At 38.6% G+C, this 18,686-nt stretch overlaps 1 protein-coding gene across 1 annotated transcript; it reads left to right on the top strand.

Moving 5' to 3' along the window:
• The first annotated feature begins 11,506 nt into the window (after nucleotides 1–11,506).
• On the top strand, nucleotides 11,507–17,866 carry LOC116262160 (VQ motif-containing protein 9-like). The gene is made up of 2 exons (XM_031641290.2): nucleotides 11,507–12,314; nucleotides 17,530–17,866. Exon 1 carries the CDS (start codon nucleotides 11,591–11,593, stop codon nucleotides 12,296–12,298), a length of 708 nt encoding a protein of 235 aa, XP_031497150.1. The 5' UTR covers nucleotides 11,507–11,590; the 3' UTR covers nucleotides 12,299–12,314; nucleotides 17,530–17,866.
• Nucleotides 17,867–18,686: the final 820 nt, after the last annotated feature.

Here is an 18,686-nt window from a genome sequence, read left to right on the forward strand (position 1 = left end):
CTCTCTCTCTGTCACTCTCTCTCATGTCGAATATTAATTTATTCCATTGAACAATAGGAAGCCTTTGGTTTTGCCTGTCAGTTAAAAAAAGAAGAGTTTGATGGTTGACAGAAGAGTCTAGTGTTGGAAAAAAAAAAAAAAAAGGAGAAGTCTGAACCCTGCCTTGCCAGCCGGTGGGCTGGGCCACAGTCCTTTACTCTCATTCCCGTGGGAGGTGGCCTTCATCATAACTCGCAGAGTTTGTACCAAGGGGCAGCTCCGGGGCTCCCAACTTCCCAAACTCCAAGCCCACACGCCATGAAAAGTGAACAGCAGACCTGGTCATCACCCCAGATCCAACAGTTTTTGTGTTAAAATGATAAACTATGGATCAGAACTCAGTCTGAATGGAAGTTGGTATGTCAGGGCAGGAAATTCCATGGAAAGTGGTTGACAAGCATGAAGTTCTTGTTTCGTTAAGAGGATTGACTTTCCTGAGAGGAAAAGAATTCTCTCCTGCTGTGAATTGTCACATAGTGAATCAAGTCCCACAGAAACGGATTGCCCATGCTGCAGTACTGCGGAGAGAAGCTTCCTTTTCTGCGCCTGACGTGGTGGACACAGCACATTCCCCTTCAACATGTCCAAATCGTCGATCCTATAATAACTCCCCAACTCTAGGTTTGATTGTTCAGGTTTGGCAATGAAAACAAGGTCCCTCTGTAATCAACCCTATAGAAATTGTGTGCGCAGTTTCTTATTTGGAACAGACCTCAAGTTCAAATCAAATTGAATCCGACCCTTTGCTAACTGGAATTCGAAGTTGGTCGTGCTCAAGGTCAGATGACTCGATGCATCCAGAAATTATTTCAATATCCACCGCTAATTAGAAACTATAGTTCAAGGATGACCACCATTTCATCTTGGTGGCAGACATCAGGAAGCTAGTGTTTCGTAAGATTAGTACCGGAACTATAAAAATGGACTCACATTAATTCACATATTTTCTGTCTCTATTCCCACTGTTTGCTTCTCATAATCAAAGTCCTGTACTAAATCATGTGCTGTCCACTAAGCCAAGTTTCACACTGTGATTAATTGAAGAGCTATGGCCCCCATTCTGATGCAACAACAGCAACCAGAAAAAGGTATGCAGAAAACAGAAAGGAGGGTATGGAGAGAATCAGTCCACCCCAACAAAATACTGTTTTGGGTTTGGAGATGTTCGTTACTTCAGCTTGTTAAACCCAGTAGGAATGTCAAAAATTTCAGATTGGTATAATCCAAACAAGTTGGAAATCTGCCACAACAGAAATATGCCGAAAATCACATCCCAAATATTGGTTACGTTGGAGGGATTTGAGAAGAACAACACTGAACTTTTGAAACACATGTTCTTAACATAAATCTTGTAAAATCACCATGCTTTTGTTTCAAGAATCACGATGTGAATGTAGATGTCGTTGTTAGATCCAAGAATCAAACGCTGAACGTAATGCACACTGTATTTGTTTGAACTTTGAACAATAACAGTATCTTTTTGTCATGTATTCTGGAGACATATATTCTGAAACCACAGCATCCACACCTTCTTCGCTTGATCAAAACTTCGTCACCCATAATAAAGTTTACAACTGAAGAATGGACAAGTAAGCAAAGCAGCGGATGAGATCCCCCGCGTTGCACGCCATTCAATCTTCGAGGTGGACAAAAAGCACGTAACCATACGTTTTCCAAAGCTCATTATTGAATTGCATCGCTACAAAATTTTCTCCATACTGCTTACTAAGATGCAAATCTATGTACTGCATTGCCTTCACGAACCTCATCTGCCGGAGGGGCTTTGGTCCGTTTGGTGAGCTAGTAAATAGTGGCATGCACAACACTTGAGTTAAAAATTATATGTAAATCATCAAAGAAATAGGTTTCATCTCTTTCTAAACGAAATGGCTCGGTAAGATCTGTCTAGCTGCTACCCAAAAGCGGATCTGTTCAGCTATCAGACTTGATTATACAATAAAATTGGTTCTTACCTTTGTCAAATCTGAAATTTTCTAAGTCCGGATTTGGGTGTCTGACTTTGATTAAGTAGAATCCGATAACATCCAACTGAGGATGCGAACTAATCAAAATGGGATTCGATCTGTCATCCAATCCATCTCTCCTTGTATGGACGAAGGAGAAGAAGGTTCCCTCGTCATCCGACTCCAATCGCATATTGGAAAGAAAAGGACCTGACCCATTCGCAACCACGTCTCTCCCTCGTTGCGCACGAAAAGGTAACCAGGTTCAACAATTTGTGTGGACGTCGTCGTTTCTATAGACTATAGTTGATCCCTTTTTTCCATTTTTCCCGATAAAAAGGTTCGTAAGAACAAATAATGTAGGCTTCATGGCGTTTGAAGTGACGGGAAATATTCCTCCTTTTCTTCTTTTTATCTTCTCAGGAAAAGGTTCAAGAGCCCCAATAATTTTAGCGAATGATTAAGGTTGGCGGACTATATATCATAAAATATATTACTAACAAACTTTTCCATGCACATTGGAGTTCATGAACATTCCAAAGTATGGTACACAAATTCACTTCCAAACAAAGCTGAGGTCTTACTTCACCACTCGGCTTATATTTTCTTTCGAATTCAACAAATATATACATTGTACGTACCAGACAGACTTAAGTGCTATAATCATAAGGAATAATCTTGATCATTCGTCTTATCTTAGTAGGTGCTTGAGAGGCAAACAAGTAGAAAAAATCTTAAACTTAAATAAACAAAACGTGATCGAAGACAAAATGAAGAATAAGTTAAGACGCTAGAAATGAAAGAAATGCTACCAATAGGGGAGAGAGAATCCAGATGAGAAGCAAGGTTGACCCACCTTGAATTAGAGAAGGGCATTTAACTACGGTTCGAACACAATAAAGGAATTTGATTTGGGTTAAGTTCTTATCAGTGGTATAAAATTAAAAAAAAAAAAAGTTCTTCATTTATTTTTGAAAAATAAATAAAAATACCAGAATGGTTAAGAATAGGAAGGAAACATAAAACTATTTAAAAAGAGCAAAAAAACATGTGTCACCAGTGTTTTTAATAGGCCAATTTTGATAATACTAATTTTAACTTATCTAGAGTGATAGATTCTAAGATCCAATCCATTTTTCTTAAGTAATTAAACGTTTAGCACATCGCCTAAGATAATTTCTTTGGTAGAAATTGATGGCCTGAACATTGCCCAGCTCATCCACGTATCTTAGATTGTATGCTTTTTGAATGTTAAGTTTCTTTATGACTGTTAAAGTAAATTATATCATCGTCGATTACTATATATCGTCACTCTATTATTATATCAACTAAGAAAACTAACATCTAAAGACCAAGAAAGCATGTGACAGAACACGACCCCAGTTAAGTCCCCCAAAATAAAAATGAAGGGGAGCGAAACCAGGGGGCGTTATGCCCCCACAAACCAAAATCTTCAACATAATCAAGCAAAAGGATGTCTAATATACATGCTAGGAATGTTTTTCCTTTTTATGTCACTTTTTTTTCTCTAGAAAACGAACAATCGTCATTTTTTCTTCTGGCAAAACCAGAAATTTTTTATGGGGCCGTGGTCACCCATAAATTCATATAATATAATAGTTGATCTTCTTATATATATATATATATAGTTTTTCATGTAGTTTGACCTTTTTCATGCGAGGCACGGTAGTTGAACATTTAAGTTCCCGAAAGTGATGTCAAACGTACATATAAATCTAATAAAGAATATTTTTGCAAAAACTTGGTTCTTTAATAAGCTCATATCTAGGTTTTTTTTTTTTAATGTTTAGGAGACAAAACCAAAACCACATTCAAGGACAGATCATTCACGCCCTTCCGAGTCGGTCGTTTTCTCAAAAATTGGGTTCTTTAAAACTTTAATTTTAACCATCACCCAAACAAACATTAAACTAAAAACAAAACGAAAAAACATTGTGTTTGCATTTCAAATAAACGAGGAAAAGGGGGTGGCATAGTAAAAAAAATTTATCAAAGGAGCGCGAACCTTAGTCGGTTTGGTGTTTATAGGGCATTGACGTGAGTCTGGTGTAGGCATTACATTTAGAACTAGATCCAGCGGCCGGCACGAGCGGTGTCCCACACATACCTCCGCCACTGTTCCCCATAATTCCAACCAATTTTGTGAATGTTAAAATGGAATGAAGAGAGAAACCAGGGTGCGGCCGTGGCCGTGGCCGTGGCCGTGGGCCCTGGAGTTTAGAGCAGCTCTAAATGTGGAAGCAAAGTCCACAGACTGGGGACGCCTCCTCATTCGAAACTGACTTGAAAAGTATCGATCAACAATGGGATGTTGCTAATGAAACCGCGGCCGGCATCTCATCGAAACCGCTAGCCGTTACGGCCCGGTGACTTTCGTTGTTTTCATCTTGGCGTCGGCCTTCCCCTGCCTTAGCGTCGGGTATGGGCCCCCATTTGTCTCCTGGATCCTGAAATCAACATTTTCCTTATATGAATATCATGTAAATTTATCAGGGGGCATTTAGTTTATTTTTTATTTATGAATCACCAAGCGTCATTATCAATGCCATTTTTCGGAAAATATAAATGATGCCGTATAGTGCAACGTGAATTATTAATAAAGCCTGTCAAACCACTTTATTGTACATGTACATGCGAAATAATTAGAAGTCAGACTCTGAGGTGCTGGACTCACTAGTTCAGATAGATGGTTGGAAGAAAATATGACAAGACATTTTTCTTATGTGGTGCGTACCACCATCAACATCGAAAACGAATCAAAGGTTTAAATTATTAGTCACGGGTTTGATACTTTAGAGTCTAGAACATGCATGCAAAAATTAATAGGTACCAGATCTTTTAAGTGCCTATAAGTAATCATCTTGTTCGTTGATAGGATAGATCATTGAAAGAAAAGTAACGAAAAAAAGATTACCAAAATAGCAGGCAAGTGAAAGCTCGGTCATCAGTTTGATTCTCGTTTGTGTTTTTCCTACGAATTGCAAATGGTAGCAAACACTACTATCAAGTTAAAGAAAATAACTGTATCCCTAATCAATCCAGGACCTTGTGGATAAGAGAAATTTTCCCAAGAACGGACTTGTCCCACTTACCATGCTAGCAATTCCACAATTCATGCGCACGCTTTCTAAATAGAGTGACCGAATAGAAGAAAGAAAAATCGCTTTCAAACAGCTAGCAGCCTACCGCCACTGACACACTCCCTTATAAACTAATTCGATCAAGAACTAATGGTATCGTGAGCTATACAAGCACAAACTATTGTGTGTTATCCAATGGATTTACTTGAGTGACTCACAGCTAATTGCCACATCTAACTTTTCAATCTTTAATTTCTCATGTGATAGATTGCACTTTGTTTTCCTATTTCTGTTTTTTTTTTTTTTTTTGCTGATAAGAGGACCACACACTCTATTTATAATCTTTGAATTATAACTCTCTAAATATGTCATTGATATATGCGTCCCAATGTTTTAGTTGGGTTTTAAGAATCTAGCTATAGATAGATGCAAAATATGAAAACATGTAAGCAACTAAAAGAAAATATGAAAAATCTGATGTTTAATCTAAATTTAGCATTTAATCGAAGAAATATATGATTGTAAATTTCAAAAAATTTGACATATACATATACCATTTTCATTTTTCAAAATATGGTAAATTTAGAAACGTTGCATTTATATATACCTTTGAATTTGTGAAGAAAAAAACATTCCACGTATTTAAGTTGCTTTTTTTCACCTTAGTTGCTATCATGGAATTTACTTAAATTGTTTGGCAAGTACCACTATCTTTTTCTCTTTTATATGGACGTTTGGTAGGAATCTTGATTTAATTTATGACAGTAGGTTGCTTTTTTTAATTAATATATTATGGTAGCTTAACCAGCACATGATCTTCATTGCTGAGTAAATAGATAACAGAAATATGTATTATTTTACTACCATTTGATGGTTGACTCTAGGAGATTAGAACCGTGGGAGATTGAGGCCTTGCTTTTTAATTAATTACTCACATGAACTATTTTCAATTTTAGATGAAACAGGAAGGAATTAGCATGTTTACAGATCATGTTGTACCTGTTATCGTCTAAGTGTATATATTTTATCCTTAGTGAAGATACAAAATCTCTATACGTATGATGTCTGTCCCAAGAAACATTATAACTATAAATGTTAAAATTACATCATTTTAGCTGCTGATTATTATCTACTTTTTTTTGTGAAAAAACTGCTTTCATGCATGAAGTAATTTGTAAATTATTCAATCATGTTCTTTTCTCTTAATGTCTACTTATAAGAAACCATCTTTTGCAAAAAAACTCACAATGTTGTACCCTTGTACCTTCAAGATTTTTACTTCGTTTGGCTTGGGTGGATATCATGTACATTCTTCTACTCACATTTTTTACCTTTTGTAGCAGAGAAGAAGAGTAATACACTGGAGCGTGACAATGACCACTGGATTCCACTGATTGTAATCCACCTAGCGGCCCGTTTGCACTACACTTCTTGAAACAATTATCCAGTCATGCTATTTTGATGTTTTTCCTATGTGTCCCTTACAAATGAAAAGTATTTTTATCATCAAATGCGACAAACGCGACCCTACATTCCTGTCGTAGCGAAAAAACAAATTAACACTAAGATTATATAATTCCTAAATAAATATGGGCATATGAAAACCTTGACAAATAATTGCCCCACAGTGCAGTGCATCAATTTCAAAGACACTAACATTGGTGTTTTCATGACTAAATTTTATGATAATGGCACACACACGCAATGTACATACATGTATAGGCCCTATGGTGATAAGATTATCTCTAGTTATTTACCATTGTTCGAAGTAATTCATGCCGAATGCAACATAAGGCCTGATTGTAACTATCAGATATAACACTAAAAAATGTTCTCTTAATATGGGTTATATATAATGACACTGATTCACCAATTTTAAGTTGTGTTTGTTTCATCGCGCTGAGATCCTTATTCATGGTTAGACCTTCCACCTATCTGACCTCAAATATATGGTTTTTAAAGATCCAAAATCCTAAACCTCCTTGAGAACAGTATAAAGAGGTAGAAATCCTTTGAAACTGTTTGCCTTACGGAAGGGATGACAGCCATGACAGTTGAATCAGGACTGCACACCTAACAGCCATGGCCCAGCACTATCCCCCATCTCTTTGGGCCTTATCGTCTTAGATGGATAAGACACAAGGCTCGATTAGCGAAACTCAGCCCTGGCCCCACCTTAAATATATATATATATATATAAATATAATATGTAAATTGAAAAAAAAAATATTTGTCCTATATAAAAATTTCAAAAAATGATATTTCAGCCTGTGTCAAAATTTGGAAAAAAAATTTCTGACTCACTACTTCCATTTGCATTATTAAGGAGAAGACCTTCATCTACTTTGAGTTAGATCTTTGTTTAGGCTTTGATCCTACTAAGCCAGTAGTAATAAAATAACAAGCAGCACCAGTTTAACTGGTGAGCCTACTTTGCCTGTTTGTGTGACCGAGCAGCTAGCTGCTCGAGCCTAGACTCGAACAGTTGAGCGTTGGGAGCTATCGCTTAAAATAAAAAGAACATATGCATGCATTGCATGTACTCACGCAAACTTTAAGTAAGTATGATTAAGACTTCAAGCTCACTGCCAATGCCAAAAGAAGTAGGCCCATGTGTTGGCCTTATGGGTTTTATGCCGAAAGCAGTTTCCTGCAAGTAGTCATAATATAATTGTAATGGAAAACGTTTTTCTTGTCAAAAACTCGTTTTCAAAAGGCATTTATATATCTTAGTTGAAAAAGGAAAGACGATTAACTCAGAAAAATGTCGCGACCCTTTTCAGGAAATAGTGAGGGCCACATTTTCTACTCGCTTGTCGTGCATGATTAAATTTAATCAGAAAATTGGCTAGAAATAGTTCAGATCAATCTAACTTTAAACTTATTTTATTTAACTAAGATCATTTAAAGGTACAAATGCACAAACATGGGGGAAAACTGATTACTATGTATGCTTCTACAATCGACAGTCAAAAAAGGAAACGAAATTGGACATTACTAAAATCTCGGAAACCAACAAGATGTTGGGATGTTAAAGCACGAGTGAAAACTCGTTTATAAACAAGTCGAGCTAGAGTTCAAGTATATGTTAAAAATGTTAAACGAGATGGGTTCAAATTGTACACAATGAATATTGAATTATAATAAGAAAATAATTAAACGAGTAGCAACTACAAGAGTTAAAAGCAACAAGACATGCTTAACATAGAAGAGTTAAATGAGTTGAGTTTGAGCTAAACGTTGTATCATTGAGTCGAGCTCGAGCTTGAGCTTGTTCTGTCGAGCTTACCCAACTCAAGGTAGACTCAGCTCGCGTGCAGCCTTACCTAAATCCCTTACGAGAAAGGTATTGAAATAGCAGTCGTTCTAAAAATCATAACCTTTATGGAGATTATTATTTCAGCATATAGAGTGAATTGCCATTTCGTTCCATCGAATTTGCAATTTCAGTAGCTAGAGCAAGACCATTCTAGCAACTTGCGGCCATTGATGAAATCAAATGAGCATGAAGAACTTAGTGACTTTGAGTACAATGGCCTTAGCCCCGAGTGGCAAAGACTTAGCAATGATAAGATGGATAGTATGGAAATTAGAGGAAAGCTTGAATCTGCTGAGACGATCTTATATATGAGAGGAAGTTCCCTGCCCAAGTAACAGGGTGTAATCGAAGTGAACCAGGAGTCTCTAAGTTTGATATTTGGTATCAAATAGCAAACACTTTTATCTAATGCAAATTACAGCATCTTCGTACTTCCGGTTGATGCCTAATAAAGTCAGTAAGACACTCATCCGCGATACCTGTAATTCAGGAGAATTGGCTCTCTCTAAGCAATTAAGTTGGTGAAGATCGTTGCTGCAAGTGAAAATTCTTGATTTGGTGCAAGAAAGCTTAATAAGGTCATCCTAGTTATCGTGTAAGATCATCGAGTCAATGACGAAATAGGAGGAGAAAAATGTTGTTTACTGAAGCCGTGGGACGATGAAGGCCTCACTGCTAGATTCTGTTCATATTCTAATGATTTCTCCTGCACAGGCATTCGTTCTTTGTACACGAAGACAAAGATGTTTGCATCCGTTTAGTATTGACTCTCGCGCCTGTCCATGTTTGTCTTGATCGTCGAGTCTATGTATACCAGAACAACCACAGATCAAGTTACATACACATCAATGATGTTATAGCCATGAAAAATTTCGAAATCATGTTTTAGATTATCATATTTATGCAATATATCATGTTTTATACAAGCATACACTGAACACAGCCTCAGGAGCAAACATATTTAAGATACATCCTACGCTGATGCCTTTTCTTTTACTATTATAATTGTTTACCATCACCTTAAGAGGGTATCTGATGCAAAGAACATTGTATTCCTGAAACACGTATTATTAAAACACAGTTGTTATTTTGAAATACATGTTCCAAGAACATCATATTCTTGTTTAGGCAACAGGTTGGTATGACAAATATTGTTTCTAGATCTAGCAATCAAAATACTAAACACAATCACGTCATATTGTTAGAAGCTAAAACATGATTTTGTCGATCAGGTGTTTTAAGAACACAACATTCTTCTTACCAAACATTTTCTTGGGCATGTTTGAGTAAGTGAAAAGAGTGTTTGAGACATGAGTTGGATTGTGTCTCTCATTTAAACACTGTGAAGGGTACTTTCTTGCTCCACTATTTGCTCGGGACGCGATCTAAAGCAAGCATTACAGAATGGTCTATTGTGCAGTAAAGGCACAAGACGAAGAGTCATGTGGTGCTCTTCACTGGGCACATAAAGAAGCCCTGAAGTGGAAAGAAGTAGCGTGTGATCATGAAGATTTTAAAGTCTCCATAATTGTTCCAACGGAAAGAAGTGATGGTGGATGATCATAAAGACTTTTAAGCCTCCATAAATGGTCGAACATGGCGGAATCTATATGTACGTTCCACGCATATTTTTGAAGATCTTTTAAGTCTCTGTAAATGGTCGAATCTAAGAAGATCATTAAGCCTCCGTAAATGGTCGATGTGGTCGAATCTATGACGTTCCATGACATGTTTGTTCATCTTGGCAATGGAGATGCGCATTCGATCGACTAAAACCATGGAACTAATTGATCATCGGCTGTTGGCAAGTCCAATTGTTGCTTATGCTCATATCACAGACGTACCAAGCTTGATTAAGTTCAGATTGTTTAGAAGGACTTGCGAACAAACGGATCTATCAGGTTTGGTGACAAAGAAGTTGTGTTTTTTGGTGAGCTGAAGAAATCCCACCACCCAAGCGACAACTAAATTAATCTCATTTCTTTTTTTCCCCCTAGACTTAAAACTGTGTTGCACATCAACTTGCAGTATTTTGAAGCACGCAGTAGAGACAGTGTGACACTCGTTTCACTCGAACTAACGACGGACTGCCTACTTATCACTAGGCCAAGCCAATGCACCAACACACTTCAAGGCAAACAAACTCACTAGTTTTCTTGCATGGTGATGATGCCTTCAATGTTCAAACAAGTCAACTCAACTTGAGCTCGATTAGAACTCGCTCGGTTAAGCTCTACTCGATCTCGGCTTGTAGGTTAAACGAATCAAGTTCAAGCTAAACTCGAGTTTGTAAACAAGAAATTCGATTAAGCTCGTTTAACACTAATGCTTATATTTTGACAATTTCAAAAACTTAGAATGACTTAAGTAAAAACATGAAAATTTTAAGCACAGATGAAAAGACACGAGTTAGAGATCATGGATATCGAGGCCGAGCTCAAGCTCGACATCCTTCCCTTACTTTTGGGTTTCATTGTTTTAGTCGCACAAACGGAAGTAGGCACGTGGCGTGCAGTGATTTGCGGTGATAGCTGGAGGGCAAGGGGTCTAGCGTCAAGTACGCTGGACATGTGCCCTGTCGACACGTCCCCAATACTCCTTGACAGCCGAATCCAAAGCCTGGGTCCACCTCTGATCCGATCCATTTGTGTCACAACCTCTTGGGAATGGGACGAACGAGGATTTAGATCCGATTGGACCACCACTATCTTCCCTTCCCAGTGGAGATCAGATCCGGGTTCGGGTCAAGCTTGTTCTTTTATCCTTGTAACCGAACTACAAAAAAATTCAACCCTGGAACAGTATCGACCCGCGCACGAGCATATTCCTGATGTGGACCCGTCTTGTAAACTCAGACCCGGACCCACTTTGACCGGTGCCCATCTTTCTACGTGCCCCCCTCCTTTATTTTCAAGTAAACGACAGACGAGCTCTCTTTACCGAAAATACCCTAACGGCCATGACGCACTGTCGTTGAAAATATCGCGCCGTTTTCGACTTTTTCTTTGAAAATGAAGCCCTTTTCCGTAATTGTGGGTGCACTTCGAACTCACTAAAAACGACATGAGGGCTCATCTGAAGCCATTCCCCACTGTCTCTCCGCCTCTTTCTCGGCGTTTGACCACCGGAGGAGAACTCTCGCCGGAAAGCGCGGGAGTGCGGCCACTATGGACGACGCCTCTTCGTATCCGCCATCGGCGAGAGCTCTGAATCAGCTTCAACCTTACCAGTATCACATTGGAGTGAGCAAAATCTCTCATAAGATTGGTAAAACAGCAATGGCGCCTCCGCCGCTGCCATCGGCGTCGTCGTCGGCTACAACTTCGCCCTCATCTTCGCCGCCCCATGACCACAACCACCATCGTCCTCCGGTCTATACCGTCAACAAGAACGATTTCCGGCTGGTGGTGCAGAGGCTCACCGGCTCGCCTTCCTCTGAGTGGCTCCCCGACCCTCCGATCCGCCCTCCGAAACCGCCCAACTCCCGCCTCCAGAGAATGAAACCGCCTCCCCTGGCACCCATCACGAGAACCCCGCCGCCCATCCCATCGAACCCGCAAGCCTTTTCCGCTGACCCTCTCCCTGCCTTACCAAACCCTCCCGCGGAGGGCTCCGTGTCGCTGAGCCCACTCAGCTCCAACCTGAATGGTCTTCTTCCCCTGCCACTCTCTCCGTCGCAGTTCGCTGTTCTGTCACCCACCTGCTCCATGCAGTTGCGGTCACCACCTCCGCCTTTGACGAACACTTCGCCGAAGCCGAACACGGGTGCGGCGGATTCAGGATTCCCATTTTCGCCCTCTTCGCCGTGGAATCGAATTCTGCTTCCCTCGTCGCCGGGGTTCCTGCGGCTGCCGGTTACCACCACGAAAGGATGAAGGTCTCCTGTCGCTGGTGAGTTCGTATATTTTTGCATCATGAGCCTTTTCGGTGTTAATTATGTTTCCCCTTTCCTTTTCTGTTTTTTGCTTGAGAGTAATGTACAGTACTGTTATTGTTAACTTATTTACTTCGAAATTTCACCGCCTGAGGGCATGACGAGTTCGTATTTCTTGATAGCTGATCTTTGTTTTTCTGTGAATTTTTGTATTTTTTTAGTGTTCAACTTTTGTAACTTTCTTTAGCTTTCTTTGGCTCCAAATTATCAATGACACAGTCACACAACTAGCTTGCTTCATAAATTCCCATTGCCATGTTCCATTCACTATTCTATCTCTGTTAAACTCTCGTTGACCAAGGGAGTTAGTGCGGTTCTCCGTTGGACTTAAGTATAACTCATGTGCTTATGTATCCTTAAGATCAAACTGCAATTTGAATGCCAACACTGAGGTTTGTTCACCTGGTTAGATGCTAGCCTAATACCTTCAAGTTTAAGGAGGTGAAATTTTTTTATTTCTAGGTTGCACTTCTTGCGATGATCTGATATTGGTTCGACTGCCTGCAGCTTTTCCAAGAGAGGAAGAAAATTCTGAATTTCTTGTCTTGTAAGTCATCATATTTTACAAAGGCATATGCAAATTTTTAAGCACCGGCATCTGTTATTTACTTTCAGAATTATAGAGATCAGTTCCAGTGAAGTATGCAATCATCTAGAGCAAAGTAGTTTGCATTGGCTTTTGGTAAATAAGCGGTGTCCTTTGGGAATAAAGTAAGTTCTTTTTTTTTTTCCTTAAAGAAGGAAACAGAAAAGTCAAATGCCTTCAAAAAATTCTAAAGTGTAAATTAATAGCTTGACTTTTTTAGATGACGTTTTAGGTGTCAATCGTCGAGTTGATGCTAATGAAGGAACGCAGGTATCAAAGTACAAATCCTGGCATATTTTGTGTCAACTAAACTACTTGCCTATGTCAAAGTGTTTGACATGATTAATTTGCTAAAAGAATTGGTTCCTGATTTGGCTGTTGAACCCGTTGAAAGAAATAAGGAATAGTAACCCACCATGTGGAATAAAAAAATGTGAACAACCATCCTTCCAGCCCAACAGACCAATGAGACTTTCAGTCAATTTTTTGGTATTGTTTCTCTAATATAACACACATAATGTAATTACACAAGTCTTATATACCTGTTTGATTGTGTAGGAATCAGGTATTATAGCATCCAGTTATGATAAGTGAGGTTTTTTAGAACTTCAAGAACGAGAATTGATGAATGTCCAAGATTTCAAGGCCCAAAAAAATAATGACACTTTGGTGAAAGCATAATCAGATGTTACTTTCTGGCAAATAAGTCATGTCAAGCAGATTGGCACAATTACATTTACCAAAGTTGTACACTGGTGCCCATGCACAAGCTTGGGGTACAAATTAACCACTCATGTTGAACTTGCAATTAAATACTCTGATGGTCATAAATACACTAATGTGTGTAAACTTACTTAGAATTGGCACATGTGCATGCCTTATCTGGTGCAGGCCAACTAATCATATGGAAAGAAAGATGTAGACGTGTGATTTAAATGGTTTGTTTATTAGGTTTAATAATACCCACTCTGATACCTTGTTAGAGTCCAGGTCAGCATATTCATTATCGGTCTTAGGCAAGGTCTGACTTATCTATGTTCTTTTGGGCTACCCAGCTGTTGTTTGGTTAGACGAGGCCAGGTCCATAAATTTCATTGCTCTTCAAGCTTATGTATATTTTTCATCATTTTACTTTGTTCCTGTTGGGACATCAGGTACATTGATTACTATCCATCACTTGATCCGCTTTTAGAAGAAAGGTTTTTTGCTATATAATGGTGGTGCTAATTATGAAGTGTCATGAAATCACCAAAGATTCACAACTCAAGGCCTCTTAGTTGTACTTCAGGAAAACATCTTGTTGAAGCACCTGTAGCCTGTAGGATAAGATTAGTTTTGACTTTTGAGAGCTTTTAAGCAAATTGCATATAGTGCACATACCTTTAAATGTTCAGTTGCCATATTAGATATTTAATTATTTGTTGATTTATATGCAAACAACCTCCAAACGAGATAACAACTTTGGTTCAGGTCCTACGTGGCCTCATGCATTAGGTGCAGCATGATTATCTGCACCATCTTTATATACTTCCATATTTTATGAATTAAAGCTGTTGATCTTCTACTCTTTTTAGGTTTGATTTGATGATGTTTTAGGGATGCCTAAACTGGACAGTATAGTAATAAATCATTCTAAATACATGTAGATCATGAGGCCTACCATTTGGTGAAAAAAATCCATCCAAGCAGATGCATATCTCCATCCTGTGTCATGGTTCAGTATCACTACATTATTGCTACCGATATATACAAATACAGTTGCTGAAATCTAAATTGTGGTTATGGCAACTTTTGATGTTAAAATATGTTTTCCCCAAAGTTATTGAAAATTCACAATAGTTTTTCTTAAAGGTCAATCGAACCCTAAGCTTATTTCAAAAGACCTACAGTTGAATTGAATGTAATAGAGATTGGGGTGATCAGAGAGAAATTGTTTGTCTACTTGATCATCATGTTTACAGAAATATCTGCTACTTAGAGTATAAATAGAAAAGTGCAGCAAAGTGAAAGAACCGTGAATTTTGCTACCTTCAAAAATTGGTAGGCGCTAATGCACAAAATCGATGCAACTATCAATTCCTTGAGCGTCACACATAAAAGCCACAGCAATTTTGAAAGGGAAGTATAGCTACAATCAGGGCAGTATCATTTCTGATGCTGCCTGAACGAGACGTAGTGCCAAGACCAACTCTTAGATGAAATTATGCCACTTAAAGAATGTTATATTGGTCATCCATTTCATTGTTCTCTATTAACTCTAATGTCTATGACATTTCGTTGAAGACACTAACCAATTCTAATGCCTATGACACATGAAGAGTTTGTCGGTAACTAAATGCATGAGCCATAGAACAAAGGCTTAACCCATTAGGTAGCCTATTTCATTTTTGTAATAATGAATCACATCACAGTTGACAAAAATGAGACAGAGCAAGAAAGAAAGATTGGCCAACATGGAACCCAATCTACACAAAGGTTCAGCATGGATCCAATGGGCCTCGTGGTATGCTGTTGAAAACAAGGTAAGTTTGTATGAGACTATGAATAGGGAAGGAGGGCCCAAGCAAGGAGATGGACTTAATTATAAGGTTTAGAAAAGAAAAAAAACTGGTGTTGTTATGTTATCTACTTCCATACACCAGTAGGGATATTCTTGGACCAAATCATCACAAAGATAATGCTGGGTTATAGATGCAGCAGGAGCAAAGGAAGTTGCCAGGGAAAGAAGTTACAGGCTTATGCCATTCCTACCAGTTGTGACTTGTGCCGCTGAAGTAAAGGAAGGTTCCTTCTTAAGTTCCATTTCTATCAGATGATAGTATAGGGAAGATGTATGCTTTCTCCATTTCAACATGTCAGCTTGTTAGGAGTCCTGGCAGTTGAGAGAAAAAAGGATAACATGGTTGACTTGGCTGCTATTTCTATTCTCAAAACGAAGGTGAGGTTAGCAATACCGTTGATGCAAATTTGTATGACAGTGTGATAGTGAAACCACAGTTGCAATGTGAAGAAGATGCAAGCGTTAGTAATATCCATAAGAATCATAAAACAGGGCCTGCTACTTGCTGTAAGCTCTATTAGGAGCATCAAGTCAGTGATAATGTTTATTGGGACACAGATAATGGGAGCCAGAATTCAATAACAGCAAAGGAAATCAAAAAATGAAGGTATGTTTAGGAAGTCTTGCTTCCTGGGGCCATGGCAAGATGTGACGACATTCATATTGCAACTTGCTAGTTCGAGCTGACATCTGAGAGTCTAAAACATTACTAAAGTGGCAATCGTAAGGTAGTCAAAGGTGCTAAAATGTGCCTTACCAGGATGAGTCGACCTAATCAGGACTTAAAATTTTTTAAAGAAAGAGAGTGCTTATAATTTTAAACTTTTTTATGCCCTTTAATATTTTGTCAAAATTGATTCCCTATCCTATTTCATTCCCCTGTTTCTTTCCTGTTCAATTCTCTGCTTTGGCAACTTTTGTCTGAACTTACGATGAATGGGAAGCATGACTAGTTGATGCATGTAGTGTTCTTTATGCGTTGATGCATGTGTTTTCTAATCATAAAGCTAACAATGTTCAAACATCTCTCCTTTGCAATAGGAAAATGTACCCTCGTGGGCTTTTTCCAAACTCATCTGTTAGAGGCAATTGACAAATTCATCCTTGCCTTGTTGCTACCGACAATATCTTTAAGCACCCTCGAGAGGAAAGAAAGGAATGGGTGGCATAACTGTTTACATGATTATGATAAGCTATATTAACCATGGTTAAAAGTACCGAAAGGATCTGCAAGATAATATTAAACAGCATAAGACAGGCGTGAAGTTGTCAACTGCATATGTTAGGAAATAGGAATTAGTTTGAAAGCCCCTACTTTATTTGTCCATACAAGCTCCTCTGTTCATTTTCTCCTTTGCCTAAGCATTTTGATGGCCAGGCCAGAATCAACTTTATGTTTTGCAGTTAATAAACTTGCAGCTGAAATCTAGTCTGAGTTACCATTATAGTCATCACTGGGTCGTAGCGATGTTCCAAGTGCCCAGTCTTATTGTAAACAAATCCAGTTACTATTTTGTAAATTTTGATTAAGAGACATCTAAATAAACAAAACTGGAGTAGGTTAGTTCTAACCACAACCTGCAACCTCACGTTGTACACAATCCTCCTGCATGTAAAGATGATTTAACAACATAACGCATGTATTTTCACTGAGTATCTTTACCAATCTCCATTATTTACGTATGTTTGTGCATGCGTGTGTGTGATGTTCCAGGTTAAGAGGACAGCCACCCTAATTTGGATCAGAAATCAAACTTTACTAATCTGGGAACAGATGTTTGTGCATGCGTGTGTGTGGGATGTTCCAGGTTAACAGGACAGCCACCCTAATTTGGATCAGAAATCAAACTTTACTAATCTGGGAACAGACAAAATTAGAACCAATTTTCTTAAATTCAACATAAAGTTAAGGCAACCCCTAATATCATATTGTTTCTTTTCAATAATTTTGACATTCTGTTGTTTCGTTCTGTCATTTATTTGTCCATTTGTTTGCAATGGCTCAACTTTTAATGGTGGTTTACAGGGTCCAGAAGTTGATGACCAATTTCGAGGTGAGGTAGGGGTGACGGGGCGAGGAGAAAATGGAAACGAAGACTTGGAAGAGTTTTCCTTTTGTAAAAATGCAAGTGCTGTGTTAGGAATTGAAGCTAGCTCCCTATCAAAATGGAGTGTGGGGGAAAACCGCTGCTTTTTGTGAGGGAGCTAGCTCCTCTTGTGTGTTTGATTTTGATGTATTTATGTCACCATAGTTGAGAAGAGATGAACTGTAATAAGAGTTTTTTTTTTTTTTTTCCCTTGGTTCAGCCCAGACTTTACTGATCAAGTTAAGCAGTGTAGTCCTAAATATTGATTTCTGGTTATCTTCTGTTAACGGTTTCCTTTCTTTCATTTCACCCGCATCATTTTCATTGTCTAAGTGGCAAGTAGTTTCTTAAATTGACACACATTGCGCTACTAAATAATTGCTTCTCTTTTTCATAATTTAGCAAATGAATTGGCTTATCCAACTTCTGACGTCTTGTACATTAAAACTTACAGGTCACTTTCACAAACAAAAGTTTCTTGCAGAAGTTGCTGCACGGCACATTAATGGAACAGAGCCAAACCCCTCCATAAAAGCCAAAACACAGCACAATGAAATTTTCTTCTCATAGGCAACATCAAAACGTCCAAATCATAAGGATTAAGCGATTGAAAGCAAACAAGGGAGATGTAGTTGCCTGCTGTCGAGACGGAAAAAGTTGAAGCCCAGCGGGGTCGGTTGCCGCGTCAATTTATTTGTGCTTTTGTTCCTACAACACTCTGGACGCCGTATTAGATGGGTTCTTTAAGTCTTACAACTTCATAGTACAAAGAGGTTCCATGAAGAATCGGGACGAATTGGCCAAGGATTGGCTGATTTTTAGTTGAATGGACCAGAATGGGATCGATCTGGACCAAGTCCATCTGAATCTACACGATGAAGTTTATAATTTTGCAAGATTGATAGCCTACCTATTGCACCTCAAAGCACAGACAACGAAACCTTGGCACTGCTGTTGGATTTAACATTTGCTGCCAACGCGCTCCGGGGGAATATCTTTTCTTCCTAAACACTTTTTTCCGTTTCCCCTTCTTTTTAATCCGATTCATCAACTCTTTCGATTCAGTTCAGCCACTTCATTGAAGGTTTTCTTCGCA

The sequence above is a fragment of the Nymphaea colorata genome, chromosome 10 (genome assembly GCF_008831285.2).
Source record: "Nymphaea colorata isolate Beijing-Zhang1983 chromosome 10, ASM883128v2, whole genome shotgun sequence".
Classification (NCBI taxonomy): Eukaryota; Viridiplantae; Streptophyta; class Magnoliopsida; order Nymphaeales; family Nymphaeaceae; genus Nymphaea; species Nymphaea colorata.

Bases quoted from the DNA above. Each gene is read 5' to 3' on its own strand.
- LOC116262160 (XM_031641290.2), top strand. From the start codon at position 11,591: ATGGACGACGCCTCTTCGTATCCGCCATCGGCGAGAGCTCTGAATCAG.